This window comes from Chenopodium quinoa, unplaced genomic scaffold, assembly GCF_001683475.1.
Source record: "Chenopodium quinoa cultivar QQ74 unplaced genomic scaffold, ASM168347v1, whole genome shotgun sequence".
Taxonomy (NCBI): Eukaryota; Viridiplantae; Streptophyta; class Magnoliopsida; order Caryophyllales; family Amaranthaceae; genus Chenopodium; species Chenopodium quinoa.
The window spans coordinates 3,192,932-3,214,723 of NW_018742345.1; the positions used below are offsets into that span (position 1 = coordinate 3,192,932).

The 21,792-nt window shown below is 40.3% G+C and overlaps 1 protein-coding gene across 9 annotated transcripts; it reads left to right on the forward strand.

Moving 5' to 3' along the window:
- Positions 1-15,865: 15,865 nt before the first annotated feature.
- On the forward strand, positions 15,866-20,896 carry LOC110694170. 9 transcript variants are annotated; one of them, XM_021871355.1, is made up of 7 exons: positions 16,006-16,648; positions 17,422-17,806; positions 18,665-19,054; positions 19,141-19,277; positions 19,376-19,851; positions 19,967-20,107; positions 20,199-20,896. In XM_021871355.1, the coding sequence occupies exons 5-7, from the start codon at positions 19,557-19,559 to the stop codon at positions 20,483-20,485; spliced, it is 723 nt and encodes a 240-aa protein (XP_021727047.1). In that variant the 5' UTR covers positions 16,006-16,648; positions 17,422-17,806; positions 18,665-19,054; positions 19,141-19,277; positions 19,376-19,556; the 3' UTR covers positions 20,486-20,896. The 9 variants fall into 9 exon arrangements, 8 of the variants coding, with proteins under 8 accessions (XP_021727080.1, XP_021727066.1, XP_021727086.1 ...); XM_021871347.1 differs by having other exon boundaries at positions 16,009-16,648; positions 19,376-19,857; positions 19,973-20,107; XM_021871388.1 differs by having other exon boundaries at positions 15,866-16,644; positions 17,422-17,514; positions 19,154-19,277; positions 19,376-20,107.
- Positions 20,897-21,792: the final 896 nt, after the last annotated feature.

Below are 21,792 nucleotides of genomic sequence, written 5' to 3' on the forward strand. Positions count from 1 at the left end.
GTACATACTTGTTGCCGTCGACTACTTCACTAAATGGGTAGAGGCGGAGGCTTTAAAGGGAATCAAGACGAAAGATGTAATTTCATTCATTTGGAAAAATGTCATCACTCGGTTCGGGGTTCCCATGTCTATGGTTTTTGATAATGGTCCCCAATTTGAGACGCCTGTTCTCAAAAGCTGGTTGGGTGACCAAGGAATTGCAAACTACTTTGCATCTTTCGGCCGTCCACAAGCAAACGGCAAGGTAGAAGCCTTTAACAAAATCATCTCAGACGGTCTCAAGAAAAAGATTGAACGAGCAGGCGGCCTATGGGCGGATGAACTACCGCATGTTCTCTGGGCCATTAGGACGACTGAAAAAGGGGCGACTGGAGAAACTCCATTCCTCCTAACTTACGGTGCGGAAGCTGTTCTTCCAATAGAACACTACGAGCCGACTCTTCGAGTAATGCTATATGACGAAGAGGCAAACTGGGAAGCCATGCGCCTGGCATTAGACTCACTTCCTGAAAAGAGGGGCAATGTTGTTTTGCGCCATGAAATCTATCGCCTGAGAATGACTAGATCATACAACAAAAAAGTACACAGGCGTCCACTCAAAGTAGGGGACTTTGTACTTAGAAAAATGGAAGCAGTTGGTAGGGCTAATGAGTCTGGCAAACTAACTCCCAACTGGGAAGGACCCTACCGAATCTGTGAGGAAGTCAGGGACGGTACCTACCGTCTGGAAACACCAGACGGACAACCGTTGCCTCGAACTTGGAATGTAGATAATCTTAAGAAATATTTCTTTTGAATGATGTAAATAGTCAAGAGCTACTTAATAAAAGTTTGCACTTACTATTCAATTTTGTACTAAGAGGGGCACGCCTACTAACAAATAGTCGGCTACTCTCCATGTTTAATTTTTATTCTTACTTAAGAGGGGCATGCCGTCTGTACCTTTACAGTCGGCTACTCTCCATTGAGTATTTAACTCTCTTTTCAGAGGGGCATGCCGTCTGTACCTTTACAGTCGGCTACTCTCCATTGAGTATTTTACTCTTTTCAGAGGGGCATGCCGTCTGTACCTTTACAGTCGGCTACTCTCCATTGAGTATTTCACTCTATCTTCAGAGGGGCATGCCGTCTGTACCTTTATAGTCGGCTACTCTCCATTGAGTATTTTACTCACAATAGGGGCATGTCGTCTGGACATATAGTCGGCTACTCTCCATAAGAAGATGGCCGACTGGTTCCAAACACATAGCCACCCCCCTAATACTTAGCTAAAAAGATTAGGGCCTGGCCGACCCTGTGCCTAACAGGCGGCTACCCTCCTTTTACTTAGCACCTACGTTCACCAACAACTTACCATGGCCACAGGCCGAATGATCAGACCAGGCACCAGGCCAACTGATCACATCTACAAAACTAATACAACCTGTCCCAACATCATAGCAGGCGTCCGGCGGCATCCCTCCGGATGAAATTCGTCGCAAAGAGCAGCTCCCTTTTGGGTGGAACATTGCTCTATAAACTAATTACACGACACCTATACGACTGTCCCCAAGGGCAACCACGTAGCCGTTTTTGAGACAAGGATAACTCTATCACTAACCAAACCAGTGGTATCAGTTGACATCTGAGTCGGATGACCGCCTATATTACTTGGGATGAATGCAGGGGGTACCTCTTGAGTTAATAGCCAACAAACATTGGCGAATCAAGGGGTCTAGCCGGCCTCCGCCGCCTGGTACCTCTACTTCTCAAGCAAGAGTGACGGCGACTGAGTAACACCAACGTTAACTCATAGTCACTCCCTTAAACTTGGTATGGAACTCAAACCCCTATTCCTACTAGGTAACCTATTGAGTTAATAGCCAACATACATTGGCGAATCAAGGGGATCAGCCGGCCTCCGCCGCCTGGTACCTCTACTACTCAATCTAGAGTGTGACGGAGACTAAGTAACTCCTATGTTAACTTATAGTCACTCCCTCAAACTTAGTATGAAGCCTAAAAGGTATGAGCCGCCCGCCTGTTTTTAGCAAACAGGGGCTCTCAACCACTACTCCTGCTAGGTTAACAAATTATGAGTTAAAAGCCAACAAACATTGGCGAATAAAGGGAAACAACCGGTACCCGCCGCTTGTTATCTCTACTACTCAGTTCCTTGGCGACTAGGTAACACTCATGTTTACTTGGTCAGACCACTTTCCTACTTGGTTAAATTTACAAATGACAGGACCGCCTGCCTAAAAAGGATCCAGACCTTAAAATAGTTCGAATACCGATTGGATAAATGGCCGACTGATCGTCTATCCTTGAAACAGACAACCGGTCGTCCAGGGGCATAGGCGGCGTGACTAACTATCCGTACCTGTCTACAACTATCGGCCATGTAAAACAGTCGGTCTAGTGAACAATTGGATATTAGAATGTTGAATACTTAGACAAATTTGAGGCAAAACAAAGATTCATTAAAAAGAAGCCGGTCATTAAAGACCGGAAAAATATTCAAAGCCCCGGCCCCCTGGCCGGGTAAATACAAAGCAAACGGCACGCAGGCCGTGGAAAGAATACATAAAGCTTAAGAAGGGGGCAGATCTTCAATATTAGCAGCTGCCGCCTGGTCAGCACTCTTCTTGCTGGACTCGGCTTCAGCTGCATCCTTTTTTGATGCCTTACCCCAAGCGGCACAAGCGCCACTACCGGCTCCTCCTCCTCCAGCGCTTCCTCCAACGCCTCTTCCTCAGCAGCCGCCAGGATCTCTTGATTATATGTATCAGAACACTGGCGGTACGTTTTGGGGAAGAGGCGACCCCAAGTCATGCGCTGGATTTGTGCGGAGTCTTCCATCATCTCCCGGACCAGCTCTTTCTTCTCTTGCTCGGCCTTTTCCGAGAGCTCTTGGGTAAGACTCTTCTCCTGGGTCACCAGGCGTTCCTTTACGCTGGCCAAGGATTTCTCCAAGGCTTCGTTAGAGTACATTTTTAGGCGAAGAGGTTTCAGCTCGGCCTTGAGATTGGTGATGGTTGCCTCCAGCTCGGCATTCCTCTTCTGGGCCGCCTCTAACTGAGCCCGAACAGCGGCGGTAGCCTGCGCCTGATAATAAAGAATGTCAATGGTCAGAACTTCATTTTGGGCAATTTGAAACATTGCCTTATCACAGTCAGAGGCGGCCATAGCTTTTGAAGCCTTTACCTCTTTGTTCTTCCGGTCAAGCGGCTTGCGAAGGCCGTTCACTCGGAGCAGGGCCTAAGTACAAAGGAACAGGCGTCAGTTTCCAAACAAAAAGAAAACAGGCGTCTAGAAATTCAAATACTCAAAAATATGCTAAGTATACCTCAGCAAGGACCCCTGCAATCCCGTCTAGGTCAAGGGTGCCGACACCCCTGACCGCCTCCCTTTTAGCTGGAGGAACTGCTCTGATCATAGAATTGGCCATCTCTACCAAGTCAGGCTCCTGAGGGCCGGCTGCATCAAGCATAAACAAGCGGATTAGACCTAGTAAAAAAAAAAAGAAGGAGCGAGTCTAAAATTTACAAGGACAACTTCTTACTTCTAGGCGGCCCACTTGGAGTTTTAGAAGAAGTGGCCGGCTGTTTCTCAGCCGCCACCTGTTTCCTGGCAGAACCAGGAGAGCTCGCAACAGTCTTCCTCCGGACCTTGGGGTCCGGCTGTTGGGAAGATGAAGCTCTTGGAGCACCCGTCTAAAAAAGAAGAAAAAAAAAAGTCAGTATATGCATAAACACAACTCCAAAAAAAGGGGTGAAAGGTTCGGAGCTCACCAAGGGTGCCCCCTTCTTGGGGGAGTCGGTTGAAGCTTGTTGCATTATAGAGGCCCGCAACATGGCCGCCGCAGTCTTGGAGGCGGTGATTTTGCTCATGGCGTCAGCTGCAAAAACAAACAGCAAAATTAATAAAAGTCATAACAAGAAATGTATGGAACAACAGAGTATTCGACAGGCCGACTACCTCTTGAGCACCGACTGCTGAGGCCACAGGCGGCCAAAAAGTACTCGTCATAGAGCCATTTGAAGCTCGGGACGCAGTGCAGGGGTACTTGCTCTCGTACCCCTGAAGTAGAGTCGACCCTCGACTCTACTTTAAAGAGTCCTTTATCAAGGATCTTTTTCTTAGCCTTGGGGGGAACAGGCGGCATGCTACGGCCGCCTGCAAGAAGGGGCGGATTCCTGTTCCACCTATTGAAGCGCTTGTTCAGCTCAATGTCTGAACTCTCAATGATGAGGAAGGTGCTCCGCTAGTCCTTCCACTTGTTTGCTTTACCTCTCGTCATGAGGTAGCCCCTGTGGCCTGTCAATTGATACCAGCCGGTACCGCCTGTCTTAGGGGTCCGGCCGAGATAGTTCATATGGGCGAAAACCTCGAAGCTCGGCTCCACCCCGTGCAGTTCGCACCCGGCCACATAGCCGAGTACGTTGACCCAGGAGTTTGGGGCTAACTGCCATAACCCCAACTCATACCCATCCAAAATCCGCTGAACAGCCGGATGTAATGGGAAGCGCAGCCCTGCCTTGATGGCCGCCTCGTAGCAGCCAAAGCAGGCGCTATCATAACTGGAACCAGCCGGCCAGACGACTGTGTCTTCTGGATCCGGCACAAACACTAGAAAGTCGGGGCCCATGGTGTGGTTTGCAATAAAGCTCTCCACTTTCTCTTGCATGGCTGTTATCCGGCTCCGAGGTACCGTGCAGTAGTAAGGGGTATTTTGCTCTCGGTAAGAGGCGGATGGCTCCGCCCAATTGTCCCCCTTCTCAACTGCGTGAGAAAGTCTCGCCTCTTGCAGGCGGCTGTTTTTCTCTTCTGTGTCCAAAGAAGCATGGCCAGAAGAGCTTGACTCGGAATCGTCCTCTGACGAGTCCGAAGAGGACGACTCCTCCCCTCTCCCGGAGGGGCCCGCCTCCTCTCTTTGAACAGGAGCAGAATTGTTAACTGTTAAATGGGAAGGGGTCACTATGACTCCACCCCACAGAATTGCCGGCTTTCAGGCCGCCTTGTTTCACTTCCACATCTGGCGCCTGGTCAGATGTTTCACTAAGCGGCACCCTGTGGGAGGAGCCGTCTGAATTTGAGATCCTAGCAGTCTTTTTTGTTCTGGCCATCCTGCTCTGCATAGACACAGATACAGTCGGACTTTGTATAAAGGGCAAAGATGGGTCCGGAAAAGGGCAGGCGGCACTCCTAGTCCTAGATTCAGCCGTCCCCGGTGACCGGCTGATCACTAACCTAGGTCGTGTCGTGTGCTTCCGTGGTGCCATTTCAAAAAATAAAAAGAAAATTAAGAGTAAGAGAACTGACAGTTACCTGAACGAGTGACGGTTGATGAAGTTCAGAAAATCCTGTGCAGTCGGCTTGTCAGAACAGGCGGTAGGCAGAAAAGGTCCGAAATGTCAGAGCAAGTTCAGGGGTCCGAATGTTCTCAAAAAGTTCTCAAGTGTGAAAATGACTCAAGACAACTCTCCCTTATATAGGCAAAGTGAGAAGGCGAAGGGTCACTTTCAGAATTCAAAATTTGGGCGGGAAAATCTCTCGGCCTTTCGCCGCCTGTTACAGTGTGATACCCTGTCACAGGTAACACGTGACCAATCACGTGCCACCTGTGAGGGGAAAATGATTAGGGGATTTTGCTCCCACCAATCGGAATGCGCCACGTGGGCCAATCAGGTCCTGCCAAGTGTCCCCCAGTTGGAACTGTCAGGGCTTGCCACGTGGCACGCGCTTATTCGTCCACCTTGGACCTGTTATGTCATGACATGTGGCATACTCCATGCCTAATGGAGAAACCGGCCACCCAGGCCCAACTTCCGAGGGAAGCCCAATCAGCCCTAGGTTAACCTAAACCTAGGATGGGCACGTTTCCCAAGGTTATAAATACCTCCCTTAATCCTCATTAAGGGGGATAACAAAAAAACACATTAATTACACACAGTAATAACCGGCTGATCTCGCTAACAAAGCAGATTACCTACATTAATCACTCTCACCTAGAGAGACCTAATCACTTTAATTTCCGCATTAATTACTCCTTAATCAAGTACTAACTTGACCGTTGGAGGCGGAGCTCCCAGGAGTCTCCGTTATTTTGGAGGTACAGGCGTCCGGTTCCAGTCTCGGAATTGTAACTCTCCCGCTGGACATCAGAAAACCCCGAAACAAGAACTTTGCTTAATTAATTAATCTGACTAATCAAAGTCTAATAATTTAATCAAAATTGACCCAGTACGACTTTAGGCATACCCTGTAGAGTAATAATACCGAAAGCAGTCCCAGATCAACGCCACTCAGTGGAGTGTAGCACCTGGCGACAGTTCTGTCGTTTGGCGCTACACTTCACAGCGCGGCGCCAGTCTTGTCGTTTTGGCGACAATTTGGTATGTTGCTCGAGTCATCACTTTGTGTCTAATTAAACAGTTTGCTAATTAACTCTATTTTTTTGTTAATCACAATACCTCCATTAAGTCGTTAATTAATTCTAGTCACATAGTCTAGCCACATGGTCTTACACAAGAGTCTTAACATGTCACCTACACTCACTAGTCTTAGCACACACTTTGAGTATATGGCACCATGACCATGTCTTAGGTTCATGCATGAGTCGGTCTTTTCCGTCATTTAAGTTGGGGTTACATTCTATTCCTTATTTTTAACACCTCTTCATCTACTGCTTTCTCCATATCACGACCTTCATTCTTTCTACCTTCTTCCATCCATTGCATGTTGAATAGAGTTTGAGTCAAATAATGAACAGTGAATATCCCTAATTTCCCTTTTCGCGGTACTTGGTCAAGGAAAGAAGGTCGATTAATCAAGGACAACCTCTTTATTCAAGTCTCCTTTTTTGATAAACCAATTCGTAAAAAGAGGAAAGCTAAAAAGATAATGGCAACTCAAGAAGAAGTCAATGAATTTAGGAATCAATTGGCTGATGTGACTGAGGCGTTGAAGGCTTTAGCCCTCAAAATCAATGACCCTGTGAAACAACAACAGATGGACCTTATGCAAGAAATCTTAAACAAGTTGTCTAGTGATTACAAGTTTCAAGGCATTAGTTAACAAGGGGTCTTGGTGGACAAGGAGCTTTTTCCGCAGAAGTTCAATGCCACTGACATCCCTAAATTCAAGGCAACATATAATCCTTATCTTCACTTAAGATCCTTTGAAACTATAATTAACATCAAGGGGGTTGATAAGAAAGTCTTTCATTCCTTGTTTTCCTTATCTCTTGAAACCATTTTCCAACAATGGTTCTTCTCCCTTAACAAAGAGAAAACCTCTACTTGGGAAATGATAGTAAGCGCTTTCATTGATAGATACAAGTGTAAAGTCGAAACCGATTATAGACAACTTGAAATGCTAAGACAAAAAGAGAATGAAGGCTTTACTTATTTCTTCAATAAGTGGAGGGAAACTTCCGCTAATATGATTGAGGTCCCCACTGAAAAAGATTATGTGAGGATGTTTATCAAGAATCTCCCAGAAAAGTATTCAAAGCACTTAAAATATCAACACAATTTGAATACTTTCAAAGCCGTCTATGACATAGGTATCGAGATCGAAGATGACCTTGCAAAGCAAAAAGCTACTAACAATAGTAACAACAGTGGCTGGAAAGGAAAGAAGAACGACAATCCTTCTTCTTTCGAAAATGCCCACTCTAGTAACAATGTTAGTACCTTTGATTTAAGTGAAGTTTTAGCCATGGATAACCAAGGATCTAAGAAGAAACTAAGGAAAGACTTCACCCTCATTGGGATGAGTTACGATACTGCCTTTGATTGACTCCATGCTAAGGGACTCATTACTCCCATTGGACCAATTCAAGATCCCGCACCTGAAAAGAGACTGCCTAGTTTGAATCCAGATGAACACTGCAAGTACCATCAAGGTAGGGGTCATGCTACTGAGAGCTGTTGGAAGCTAAAAGAGGCTATCCAACATTTGATTGATAATAACAAGCTTGCCATACCTCCAATTAACAAGAAGATCTAGTGATGATAAAGCAAACGACACAAGACAAGAGGCGAGCTTCAACGACAAGATTTCATGACCTCTTTTTCTATTCTTTATTAACCCTTTCCCCAATAAGTCTACCATGCATAGGCACCTTTCTTTTCCCTTAGATTAATTTTGTAGATTCTTTCTTTTCCCCTTTTAATAAAATGAGCATTTATTTCTTTGTATATGATCATTTCATTACATTGCAAAATAAATAAATAAATAAATAAATCCATGTCAAACTAAGCACAAGATATACCAATGATTTGAGGCACCCCTTGTAGCCACATCATATTATCTTTCACCCTTAAAATATACAATCTTTTTTTGTTAAACCTTTTTGAGCCTCATCTAACGATTGACCTATCTTTCTTTAACCCACATCTACCTAACCTTGGGATGTGATAGTGTGTAACTTATGCAATTTTAAAAAGCTTGAGTGACTTCAAAAGATGAAAATAGCAAAAAATTAAATAAAAGTGTACAAAAGAACGAGTGTTCCAATGTCTTTGATATGAACACGTCTCAGATTGCGTTTCTTATCGAGTACTCGGTACCGTGCCTGAGAAACATGAATTCCAAGTGAGTGATAGACTGCATGATTGGGATTGACCAAACTTATTAAAATAAAATAAATAAAGCAAAAAGAAAAGAGGGCTAAAAAAAAGAGTAGAAACTCAAGCATAAAAAATACAAAGATTCAAAAGCAAGGTTGCACACCTTGGGGGCTTATCTAGGGTCTTGAGCCTTTTATCCCTTTCTTCTTCAAACCTTTATCCTAACCACGTTACAACCCTTAAAAAGACCTTTTTAAGGTATACACACACTTGTGCGAGGTTCGGCTAGAGCTACGTTCGGCCTGATTTCTAACGAATACGTAGGCAACCTCACGTTGAGGTGCGGTCGTAATAAAATGCATTCATATTTACACTCATAATTGATCATATCTAGGAATTTCCAATGCTCATCCCTTTTCACTGAGAGCTAGACTTAGGGGCTTGATCCTTACATTATTAGCCTACCTAGCCTAAAGAGTCACCACCATCTGACTCTTTTCAATATCTTTTTTCCCACACACTTAGCCTTTGCGGCCTAACTTTAGTGTCACTTTCACACACTGCACAGATACATGACCAAATATACTTCCCGTAGGAACCCTTTGTCATGAAATCTTAATACAATGCTGAAGCATGCCTTGTTATATCAACATCAATCATCATTGCATAACAAAGTATGAAGTACTTAGCCTCCGTGCCTAAGTTACCTGCATACTTTCATTATTGAGTCAACTAGGATAGCCTAGGATAAATTAATCCTTGCACTTTGAGAGAGATTATCAAACAACATTTGACTAAGCACATTCAACATGCACCTTCAAAGAACTTCCCTTCGATTCTTTTTTTTAGCGTCTTTCTTTTTCGGGAGAAAGTCGGTACCCTCCACAAAAATGATAGAAAATTTTTGCTTTTTTGCATTTTCGAGTCGCATGATCACATTACGATGGAGTCGAGTCAACCTCGAGTCAGTCAATCACAGTGAGTCAAGTTCATACCTTGAGTCACGACAAGTCCATGAGTCAAGAAACACTAAGCCTTAGGTCAACCCTAAGATAATTAAAGAGATGAGCAAAGTCCTATAGTTAAAAAAAATAAATGCAGGTGCATCTCAGCAAGCAAGAACATTCCCGAATTTTTTCAAAAAAAAAAAAACCACGAATATGACACAAGAGACTTTTCCAAGATGAGAGGATTTTACTACATGGATTAGTAAAATTAAAGATGAAGAGCTTTAATTTACAAAAGATTTGAGCGGATTTGGTTGAAAGTAAATGACCAATTTCAAAGTTCGAAGCGAAATTGAGCAACGAACATCAGCAACAGGATCAAAATAGGGAAGACCCGACTCCAGCGCCATATGACAAGGCTGTCGCCTGGCGACAGAGAAAAATCGCGGCGCCAGAGGCGTTGCAGCGGCGACAGAACTCTAAGCCACTTAGAATGGTTGTTTTGTCATCATACATCAATTTTGGGTTCCTTAGTACGCCAGTTAGCCCCTATAAGCAATTTGACATGATTGAGTAGTCAACTTGATTATAATTGCAAATAAGTGATCGACCTGTCTAAAGGTCGTCTCACTTAGCTTAAAGCGCCTAAACATTGGCTCATCGCAAAGGCACCAATATAATGGTTCATAAACAACAGAAGCACCGACATATAGGTTCACAATTCAAAGCACCGACATAATGGTTTTCAAGCAGCAAAAGCGCCGACGCACTGGCTAAAGCAAGTTTAAGCGAGCTTTAAAGATCGACAAGCATTGGTCTTTGGTGATTTTCTTTGGAATATTATCGCAACAACTGAGGATGACTTCAAGTAAAGTTATTTTTCGACAGCATTCGCTAAGATTGTGGAAATTGTCACCAAAGGATTTGAGAAGACAACACGAGATGGGAAGTCTTCGACATCATTCGCTAAGATTATGGAGGTTGTCACCAAGATTTGAGAAGATAGCACGAGATGGGCAGTCTTCGACAACATTCGCTGAGATTTTGGAGGTTGTCACCAAAGATTTGAGAAGACAGCACAAGATGGGAAGTCTTCGACAGCATTCGCTAAGATTGTGGAGGTTGTCACCCAAGATTTGAGAAGACAACACGAGATGGGAAGTCTTCGACAGCATTAGCTAAGATTGTGGAGGTTGTCACCAAAAATTTGAGAAGATACACGAGATGGGCAGTCTTCGATGACATTCGCTGAGATTGTGGAGGTTGTTAACCAATATTTGAGAAGAAATACGAGATGGGAAGTCTTTGACAGCATTTGCTAAGATTGTGGAGGTTGTCACCCAAGATTTGCGAAGATAGCACGAGATGGGCGGTCTTCGATAGCGTTCGCTATGATTGTGGAGGTTGTCACCAAGATTTGAGAAGATAACACGAGATGGGCGGTCTTCAGCGACATTCGCTAAGATTGTGGAGGTTGTCACCGAGATTTGAGAAGAGTGGTTCGTGATGAGGTGGTATTCGACGACTCTTGCTATGATTGGGAAGTTTGTCACTATGGTTCAAGAAAAAGGTTCGAGATGTAGCAACATTGATCGACGGCGTTCCCTAGATTGTGGAAGGTTGTCAACAACAGCAACAAATCAGTTACCCTCCAGAGACGTGTGCTCGACGGTGCAAGATACGCTTTTCTTAACTCTTTTATCTGTTTTAACTAACGCTAGTTTGCAGGTATCGACATTACAAGAATGATTTAGGATCGCAGAACGTTCTGAATAATTTTCCGTCCCTATCGATGCTTTGACTTTTGTTTTTGAAACTTGCGTTTCTCCAAACTCGGTCAAAGTGGGGATTTCTATAGACACACATTTGTGTCTCCCCAAAACCAAACCCGGTGATGAGTACCCTTCGCGTCGAATCATAATCAAATGAAGTCAAAGTGTGAAAAGTCTAGTGATGAGGATGTTTTTATTAAAATATCTCTTCTTTCTGTTTTTGAAAATACTTCATTTCTTTCTCTCTATTTTTGAAAACCTATTTTTGAGAAAATAGCCAATCCAGATTGATTTGATTCATGGCAAGAGTCCAATAATAGCGTAGTTGGGTCGGGTTCGAAAAGAGCTTTCCAACGATATATTATAAGCCCATTTTCGATGAATAATGAGGAAGTTATGGCTAAATTACTAAACTGGGCCCAGTTTGATCCTTATATGCGGCCCAATGATCTAGAGGACGGCCTAGTGTTGATTTATCATTCCTAATGCAATTAGAATTGATTTTAGTCTTCTAGATTCTTCTAGAAGGTTCTTTTCATTCATGATTTAATTAGCATTGATAAATTGACTTTGGTTGACTTTTTAGAGTTTTGATCAGAATGAAAAAGTGTTTTTAAGGAAAATATGATTTGCCCTTCTGTACGGCTAAATTTTATCAAAATTAAGAAAATGCGTGAAATTAGTTTCTAGCGCTTGACTACAAGATTAGCGTCTGTCGCTAATGCTTGGTGCCTGGCGCTAGCCTTAGCGCCTGACGCTAACGTCCAGCGTTTGGCGCTAATCTGTTTTATTCTCGTTGAAACTCTGATTTGTTTTTCTATCCGTCCGGAAGATTTTCTCTATAAATAGCCTCCTAAAACCTCCGTTTTCAATCATCAAATTCTATCAATAATCATCAATTCTTCTCATCAATTCTTATTATCTCTAATTCTCTCTTTCACCAACTCTCATCAAGATTCTTCTATTTCTTTTCTAAACTAGCCTTTTGCATACAAAATTCCGCATTCACAAGATCTAGAAACACCTAGCCAAGTTCGAAGTTTCCTTCGCCCTAGACGTGAAAGGTTTGATTTCTGAGGGTTTAGTCCCAAATCTAGTCTAAACTTTCTTTCAATTATTTAATTTAATTATATATTCCTTGAAGTTACTAACGTGTGTATTTTGTTATTAGAAAGAGACACGAGGCATCCAAGTAAGTGCTTTAGTTGTTTGCATTGTTATTATGATATAGAAATCATGTCTAGGTTGTTATTTTGATTCCTAGTGTCATGTTAGGTCGTTTTGATCTTCCTAGTATCATGTTTAGGGTAACAACTGTAATTTCTAATATCAAATATGACAATTGTGATTCCTGCGATGTTTCTTATTCTTTTTCTAATGTTAGGGTTAAAGCTTTGATTTTTATTGTTTAGTGATATGATAGGGTTTGTTATTAATTTTGTTAGTATCATGCCTAGGATTTTGCTATTATTATGCTTTAACATGATTATTTTTATAATTGTTATAATTGTTGTGATAATGATTAAAATTATGATTGTTATTTATTATGAATGTTATTATATTGCTTGATGTTATATTTACTGTTATTGCTTGATCACACCTTTTATGCATGTTAAAAGGGAATTTGTACTTGTAATCACACTTAATAAGATAATTAATAATCTTGATTAGGGTTAATTTGATTATAATTTAAGTGATCTCCAATAATAATTTTATTTGTGCATTAATATTCAACCAACATAGATAAACAGGTTTAGGGTTAACTTGCATGTTAGTCAGAAAGCGCACATGAATACGATCAGAATAAAGTACAGGTCTATTATTAGGGCAGGTTCAATCTCTTTTAGGTTGATTTGTTTCTTCATCCCCGAACTACCAGTCATGGTTCTAGACCTATTGGAGTTGACAATCTCCTGGATCGTTAAGGGGTGTAACCTTCACCCTGTGAACGGTTTACAAGTTCCTAAAACTTGTTGGCGACTCTTTTGCTCTAGCTTCTTTCCCTTTGGACGCCACCATGCTTAAGTGTATTATCACAGTGGGGTTCAAGTTTGGGGTAATGCTTGAAATATTCCCTACAGGTATTTAAAATGACAAATCCCGAGGCCTAGACGGGTTTAATGCAGAATTCTTTAAACAGCACTGGGATATTGTAGGACATTCGGTGGTTAAGGGAGTTACTAGTTTTTTTAACAGTGGATTCCTATTAAAATTGTGGAGTCACTAAATCCTTACTATTATTTTAAAGGTGGATAATCCAGAGGAGGTATGACATTTAAGGCCGATAAGTCTCTGCAATTCTATCTATAAATGCATTTCGAAATGTATGGTAAATAGGGTCAATCAAGTCTTACCAAGCTTAATCTCATAATATCAAGATGCTTTTGTGTTGGGGAGACATATGGTGGATAATACGCTTCTAAGTCATGAAATCCTAACTTTTATTAATAAAAGAAAGAAAGTTCAAGACTTAGTTGTGATAAAAAATGGATATGAGCAAGGCTTACGATCGAGTGAGATGGGACTTTTTTGTGATCGTTTTGAGAAAATATGGCTTTCCGGAACACTAGATCTCTTTGTGCTCCTAATGTTTTTCTACGGTCTCGTATAAGGTTCTTATTAATAGGAACACTTCGGAGTCTTTCAAACAAAAGTGTGGGCTTCTACAGGGAGACCTACTATCACTATATTTATCTTTGATTTGTATGGCTATACTTTCGAGAATGCTGAGAATTGGAGAGGATATCATTCTCTTCAAGGGTATTAAAACTACAAGGAATGCTCCAAGAATTAGTCACTTATTTTTTGCAGATGATGCTCTTCTTTTCTTCCAAGCTTCAATGAAGGCATGCCAAGAAGAGGTGTCTACAGTTTAGCGGTTCTGTCGAATTTCAGGGGAGCAACTAAACCTTAATAAGTCTTTTGTCAAGTTTAGTCCAAGCACTTCAGACCAAAATAAGTTGGCATTTAAGAACATCCTAAGAATGAGGGATGTGGAGAACCTTGGTAATCATCTAGGGGTGCCTATTGACGTGAGAGGTAACAAAAGTTCCAATTTTTTATATTTGGTAGACACAATTGCTAAGAGAATTTTCTCATGGAATTCTTGTAAGCTTTCCTTTTCCTCTAAAATTATTATGGCAAATACAGTTTTGATTGTAATGGCTGCTCATGTGATGAATAGCTTCAAGCTTCCAGGTAGTATTGTTTCAAAAATTAAGAGCTTGATTTTTAACTTCTTATAGGGAAATAAGGGAAACAAGGGGATACATTGGGTGAGGAAAAGCATTGTTCAGCTTCCTCGTGGAATGGGGGGTTTAGGGGTGAGAAATGTAGAGGTCATAAATGATACACTACTAATGAAACAATCATGAAGAATGCATAACAACCCCCAATTGCTAGTTGAGAGAGTATTCTCTACAAAGGGCAGTTCGATGCTCAAGATTGGTAAAATACAAAAGGGTAACAATACAATGTTGTCATGGGGGATGAGTGGTATACACAAGAATGAATTAAATTTTATAAAGGGGCACTCATGGAAACCCCCACTTCAAGCACACGTCTGTATCAACTGAATACTAGAGGTGCACAAGTTGGGAATGGTGCAAAAATAGGAGTTTTCAAGGATAAATGGGTTAATGGAAGAATACCAGAGGCTAACTCAGAAGTTACTCTGAGACAAGCAATGATATGGAAGGTTGACATATTTATTATCAAGGTCTCTTGGACTTGGAAAGAAATGGAGCTAAGAAAGGCCTTCAATGCAAAGGATGCTGTGGAAATAGGGGCTATGGAGTTACCAGGGAAGGAGATAGAGGACCTGCTACAAAGGGATCATACGAACTTAGGGAAGTTTACTACAAAATCTAGTTATACTTTTCTTATGAGCTAGCTTGTAGACAATGATAGAGTTACAGATTAAAAGGTAAAATTTTTAAAATTCTTTTGGCAGCAAAAAGTCTGACCCAAATGGAAAATCTTTATCTGGAAAATTTTCTATAATGGTCTACCTGTTAAAAGTAACCTAAATCTTCGTAACATATGTGAAAGCGGAGCTTGTGATATATGTGGAGAAGAAGAAAGTATTAACCCTACTCTAAGGTCCTGTATAGTAGCAAAACGAATGTGACAATGTGGAAGCCTTGGTATTGTTTCAACTATAAGTCCTAGTATTTCAATCAAAGATTGGATACAATAGTATATCCAGCAATTTTATAACTTGGATGGAAAAGGTAGTAATAGTATCACTACCCTCTAGCCATAATGTGGGAAATATGGTTGGCTAGGAATGAGTTCAGCTTTCAAGGTACTAGAACTCATATAAATGGGATACTTGATAGGGTGGAGAAAAGTGTGCAAAATCAAAATGATTAATTATGAGCACAACGATTCTCAACAATTGGAGTTTCTCCATCAACCAGAGGGAGAGGTGAACAGCCCCCAGGTAATAAGATAGCAAGCATAGGAAAAAAGGAAATGGGTACAACACGATTTTTGATACAAGTTGATGGGGGTTGGAACAAGGCAACGAGAAGAAGGGGAGCATGATGGGTATTGGAGTATGATGGAACAGTGAAAAATCTGAAAGGTTCCTCATATGGGGTAGCAAACACCCCTGCAAGCAGAAACTATTGCCTGTTTTGAAGCAATTAAGTGGTGTTGGGAAGCAGGCCTTCAAAGCATAAATATCAAAACAGATGCTAGTAAGTTGGTGGACATCCTACAAGGTAAGGGGTCACAAGAAAAAGTAATTCTTTGGACCATCAATGAAATAGGTAGGATTGGATGGAACTTGGAGTGGTGTTTACACTACACCAAAAAATAGAATAAGAAACACAAGACATAGAACGGGTAACTTAGATAGGCGATCTCTGGGATTTTATACAACGCCTATCTAAGTTAACCACTCTATTTGATTTTTTTTTTTTAAAAAATAGTTACTATACTACATAGAACGCCTTCTTAATTAACCGTTATATTTTATTTTAACATATTTAAAAAAAATAAAAAAAAATAAAAAAGAATAGCAAAACCCTATTCCTTGTCGGCTGGTTTGAACGCCCATCATATTTTCTCAACAGCCGTTCATGGCTTCTTCTCTTCCCTCTCTTTAGAAATTTCCTCTCTCTTTCTTTTTCCCTCTCTCCCTACTCAGATCTAGTTTAAAGCTTTTCCATTGCTCTAACCCTAACTCCAATAAACACTATCTCATCTCCATCACCTTCTCTACTTGCAAAACACCCATATCTTTCTTAGTCAAAACAACCTTAATTTGGAGCTTCATCAATGGCAATACAACAAGCAACTAAGAGAAAACTCGTCGAATTCTCTCTTCCTTGACAATTATGGTTGCCCAATTTTCATCAAGCAAGTTAACTTCTCTATCCTCCCTTTAATTTCATATGAGCATTAATTTATTTATAATTACATTTGATTGTCGAATTCATATGAGCATCAATTATCATTCGAATCTGTGATTGTGAGGGTTGTGATTTTAGGATCGATGGAAATCTATTGTTTATTTTCAACCGTTCATGTCTTATTTGTTGTTCTTCTTTTCCCAAATCTATTTTTATATTTTGGTTTTCATTTTGTTTACAGTTCATCCGATCGATTAATGTGAGATTTTATGAATTAAGTTTATGATTTTTGTGTTTGTGATGATTAGTTTTGAAATGATGTTGAAGATGTACAATTTTGTGTTTAATTTTTTTGTGTTATTGCCGGCAAACGTATAATTGAATATATTATTGTTAAACATGTTTTATTATTATGGTCAATGAATCTTATATAAATATCTACTATTAACTTTTATTGTGTGTTTTATAACTTTTTTAAAATTCAACAGATTAATCGGATATAAAGGAGAAGAAATTCTTAAAGATCATGGATTCATTTTCTAGTTTATGTTCTTTGTTTTTGTATTTGAATTGTATAAAAAGTACTTGAAATGTAACTAATTAAATACAAAAGATAATAAAATTTGTTTTAATTTGGCACTCTGTATTTGACTTTGACAATTTCAATATTTATTGATTGGTGATGTTTATAGTTTAGTAGATATTCACCCTCATTTGTAGTCCAAAATTAAATATTATGATTTTGGTTTTTTTTATTATATAGAAATTTATGTTGTACATACAGGATCAGGAATTTATATTATACCGGAAAATAGAGGAACAATGCAGCAGCAAGGAAATATAACTCAACTGCTATTTGTCGCTCCCAATTTACCAGGTAACGCTCCCTTTTTGACTTGAATGGACCACTATGCCCTTTATGCAATTTGTGTTATAAAAAGGACCTTGTTCCCCATTTGGACACAATACATGAAACGGTCCCCTCACTTCAATTCACGACATTGCTGTCCCGAGTCTCCCAAAATCGGTCCCCACGACCTTGCAACCAAATCGGTCCCGACGACCACCTAAATTTTCTATTTTAAAAAATCGTGAAATTTTCCGACGGGTCTTGAGTCATAGACGTCGAGTGGAACATACGTACGCCGGAGAATGCGTCGGATCATTCTGTAAGTTTTATTTTTATTTTCGGTAATTAGGACATCCGCCTAAAATATCCGGATGTCCTTGGTATCCGCCTAAAATTTCCGGATGTACCATGGAACATCCTGAAATTTCAAGCGGAAGATGGGATCCGCCTAAAAAATCTGGATGTTCCATGGTACATCCGGAAATTTTAGGCGGATGTACCAAGGGACATCCGGAAATTTTAGGCGGATGTCCCTATTCATATTTTTTTTTAAATGTAAAGTACGTTTATATAATTTTTTTTATGTTTATTAAGTTTTTTTTTATGTATTTTTTTTCGTGGTCTTGTGATTATTGTTGTGATTTAGTATTTGATAATTAATGTAATTTTGTTGTATTAATATGATTATTAGTAATATGTTTAATTTTTGTTTCATTATTATTATTATTATTATTATTATTATTTGTATTATTATTATTATTATTATTATTATTATTATTATTATTATCGTAGTTGTTGTTGTTGATATTATTGTTGTTGTTATTGTAGTTGATATTATTATTGGTGTTGTTGCTGTTTTTTTTATTGTTGTTGTTGTTGTTGATATTGTTATTAGTAATTAGTAGAAATATAATTTTAATATTATTATTATTATTATTATTATTTTTATTACTATTATTATTTATTAAATAATTAATGTTATGGTCTTATAAATTGTTTTATAGTTATTATAATTTTTTATTATCATTAATATTGTGATTGTTTTGTATTTGTTATTATTATTAGTATTGTTATTAGTATTGTTATTATTATTATTATTATTATTAGTATTGTTTTTATTATTATTATTTAAGGGAGTTGATTGGGTTTGATAAAGAGCCATCTGTATTTATTTCAGACCGTGATCTTGGGCTATGTGCGGCTTTGAGAGAAGTCTTTCAAGGGACATCACATTTACTCTGTCTATGTCACATTAACAGAGATGTGGAGGCTAAGGTGACGAAGATGTTTGGAAACAAGACGGTTGGTGTCAGGTTTAGAGCTGGGAGATGGTTTAAAATCGTGAATGCAACAACACAGGCGGAGTATGATCGTGCTCTAACTGCCATGCAAGTGAGGTGGGGAAAATATCCGGAAGTGATTCAGTATGTTCAGAGAACATGGCTTTGTCATAAGGAGAAATTTGTGAAATTTTGGACGAACCAGGTTCTTCATTTTGGTAACACCACCAACTGCAGAGTTGAGAGCCAACATTCAGCAGTGAAAACTTGGTTTGAATCATCCACAGGTTAGTTGTATTATTTTATTAGTTGTTCTCGTTGTTACGTAATTGTAATTGTATTAATTGTAATTGTATTTGAATTTACTAATTAGAATCATTGGCAAGTGCTTTGGATACCGTATGGGCCCGAGTCCATTGTCATATCAGTAATCACATCATACAAATTCGTAATGACTTGGAGGCATCAAGGTCTAAAATACAGTGAAAACTTGGTTTGAATCATCCACAGGTTAGTTGTATTATTTTATTAGTTGTTCTCGTTGTTACGTAATTGTAATTGTATTAATTGTAATTGTATTTGAATTTACTAATTAGAATCATTGGCAGGTGCTTTGGATACCGTATGGGCCCGAGTCCATTGTCATATCGGTAATCGCATCATACAAATTCGTAATGACTTGGAGGCATCAAGGTCATTGGTCAGATGTACAGATAGTTGCCACTGTCACGTATAAATGGCAAAGTGTCTCAACATTGCTTGAAAGTTCTTGATAAGGAGACGAAGAGGATGCGTGATTTGAGTTACCAGGTCCATGAACGGTGTGGATGTGCTATGCGTGTGACCCATGGTCTTCCATGTGCTTGCCAGATACATGATTCGATAGTTGCACAGACAGGATTGTATAGCAGCCAAATTCATTCTTTCTGGAAGATACTGGTTATTGGTGATGGTGTTAACATTCCTGAAGTGGTAAATGATTCGACCGAGGAGGCTGCACATTTTCGGTCCCTAATCGACGAAGTCATGGAAAGTGACCCGACCGTACGTCGAAATGTAACGCGAATCATTGAAGAGGAGCTACATCCAGATCATTCACACCGAGGAGGCTGCACATTTTCGGTCCCTAATCGACGAAGTCATGGAAAGTGACCCGACCGTACGTCGAAATGTAACGCGAATCATTGAAGAGGAGCTACATCCAGATCATTCACACCTTGAAGAACCACATATCAACCTTAACACTCGTGGTCGACCGAAGAGAAACACCAGGCGTGATCGTAGCTATTTCGAGCATGTGAACCGTCAACACACTCAACGTGGTGGTGACCCAGAACCAGGTAATACTAAAATTCTATATTTAATAAAAAAATATGTAAACTTAATACTTGTAGCTTTACTAATAATTTATCTTTTAATTTTGTGTTGTAGATCCAAGTGACATTAGTCAATGCAGATATTTGAACTTGCTTCCAGCCACAATGTTGCCGTACATTTCGTCTTGGAAGGATGTCATTGGTGATGGAAACTGTGGCTTTCGTTGTGTCGCCGACTTCTTCTTTGGCAATCAAAATCAGTGGTTTGACGCTCGGGAAACAATAGCGAACGAGATCGCTGGTCATCCTGATTTGTACGAACGAATTTACGGGCTTGGGCGACTTTGGATGAACGTGGAGCGTATTCGATGGGATGGTGGGTCTGTCGGGGAGCGGCATTGAATGGTTACAATTCAAGATTTATTTCCTATTGCTACGTGGTTCAACACAAGGGTGATTTGTCTCGGAGTAGGCCTAGTACCAACTTGTTACTACCCATGCATCACAGTCTTACCGCTTAGGGCACGCAAAGGGGTTCGGTCACCGACTCGAGAGTTTGTGATTGCTACAGTTGGTGGATCACATTTTATCCGTCTTGACCTTGTACCTGATTAACCACTCCCGCCGATCGCCGGGTGTTGGACGTAACACCACGAGGATAGTGTCAATGGATGGGATCAAGCATATCAATTGAGAAGGGACATGTGGGATGCATTAGTTAGGTAGTTTGTGATGTACATTCACTAACTTTGAACATTTGTAGGAAAATTAGAATTATGAAATTAATTTTAAATGTATTTGCTTTTAATCTAACATGATATGCAACAAAACATCAAATATAAAATAAAATAAGTCTCCAGCTTATACATTACATTTAAAAAAAAATTAAAAATAAGTTCATAACATAATTAAAACCACTAACAGAACATCTAATCAAAATAATCTAAAGTCCCATTTTTGACTTCCAATCAAATACAAGCTGCTGAGTCATTGTTCGAGTCTCACTCGACATTTCAGGATACTCAAATAGTGCTCTTTGGTGAATCTCCATGGACCGACCCATCCACTGCAAATCAAACAATAATATATTATAAACACAAAAATTCATAGAAGTCATTGTTAATATAATAATAAGCATAAATACTTACGTAATCAGTGTTAGTCCGCTCATGAAGGTTGCTTGTAACTCCTGCACCTGGAGATACCCGCGGGTGAGAAAACCTGTACATCCACTGCATGTAACCAGGCGCAACCGAAGGAGCTGCAGCACTAAGCCTGGGTAGGGCACCTAAAACAACACTCTGAGATACCCCAGAACAAACCTGTTCCACATCACAGCTGTCATCTCAGTCGGGAAGTCTAGAAGTCTACCTGATACATCTTCAAGTTAGTCGGCCTCTTGGCCTTCTCTGGCCTGATGATCTCGCGGGGAATGCCTTGCACGAAACCAAGCTGGCGCACCACTCTATCAGGCATGTACGGCTCAATGATGTTACAGTACTGGATGCAGCCAATCAATAAAGTGGGGGGCACTCGTAATAAAGAATCAGCTCCGTACGGTAGCCAGTTCACCTCACGGTCATTAAGCGCATCAATCCTAGTATGAAAAGCTAACAGGCGCTCCAGGTTCTTGCTAGGACATCCCGCTCCAACATCCCAAGCAGACGCACGAGGCATTTGAGGTCCCGGGTCAAGGTACCCTCCTGTGG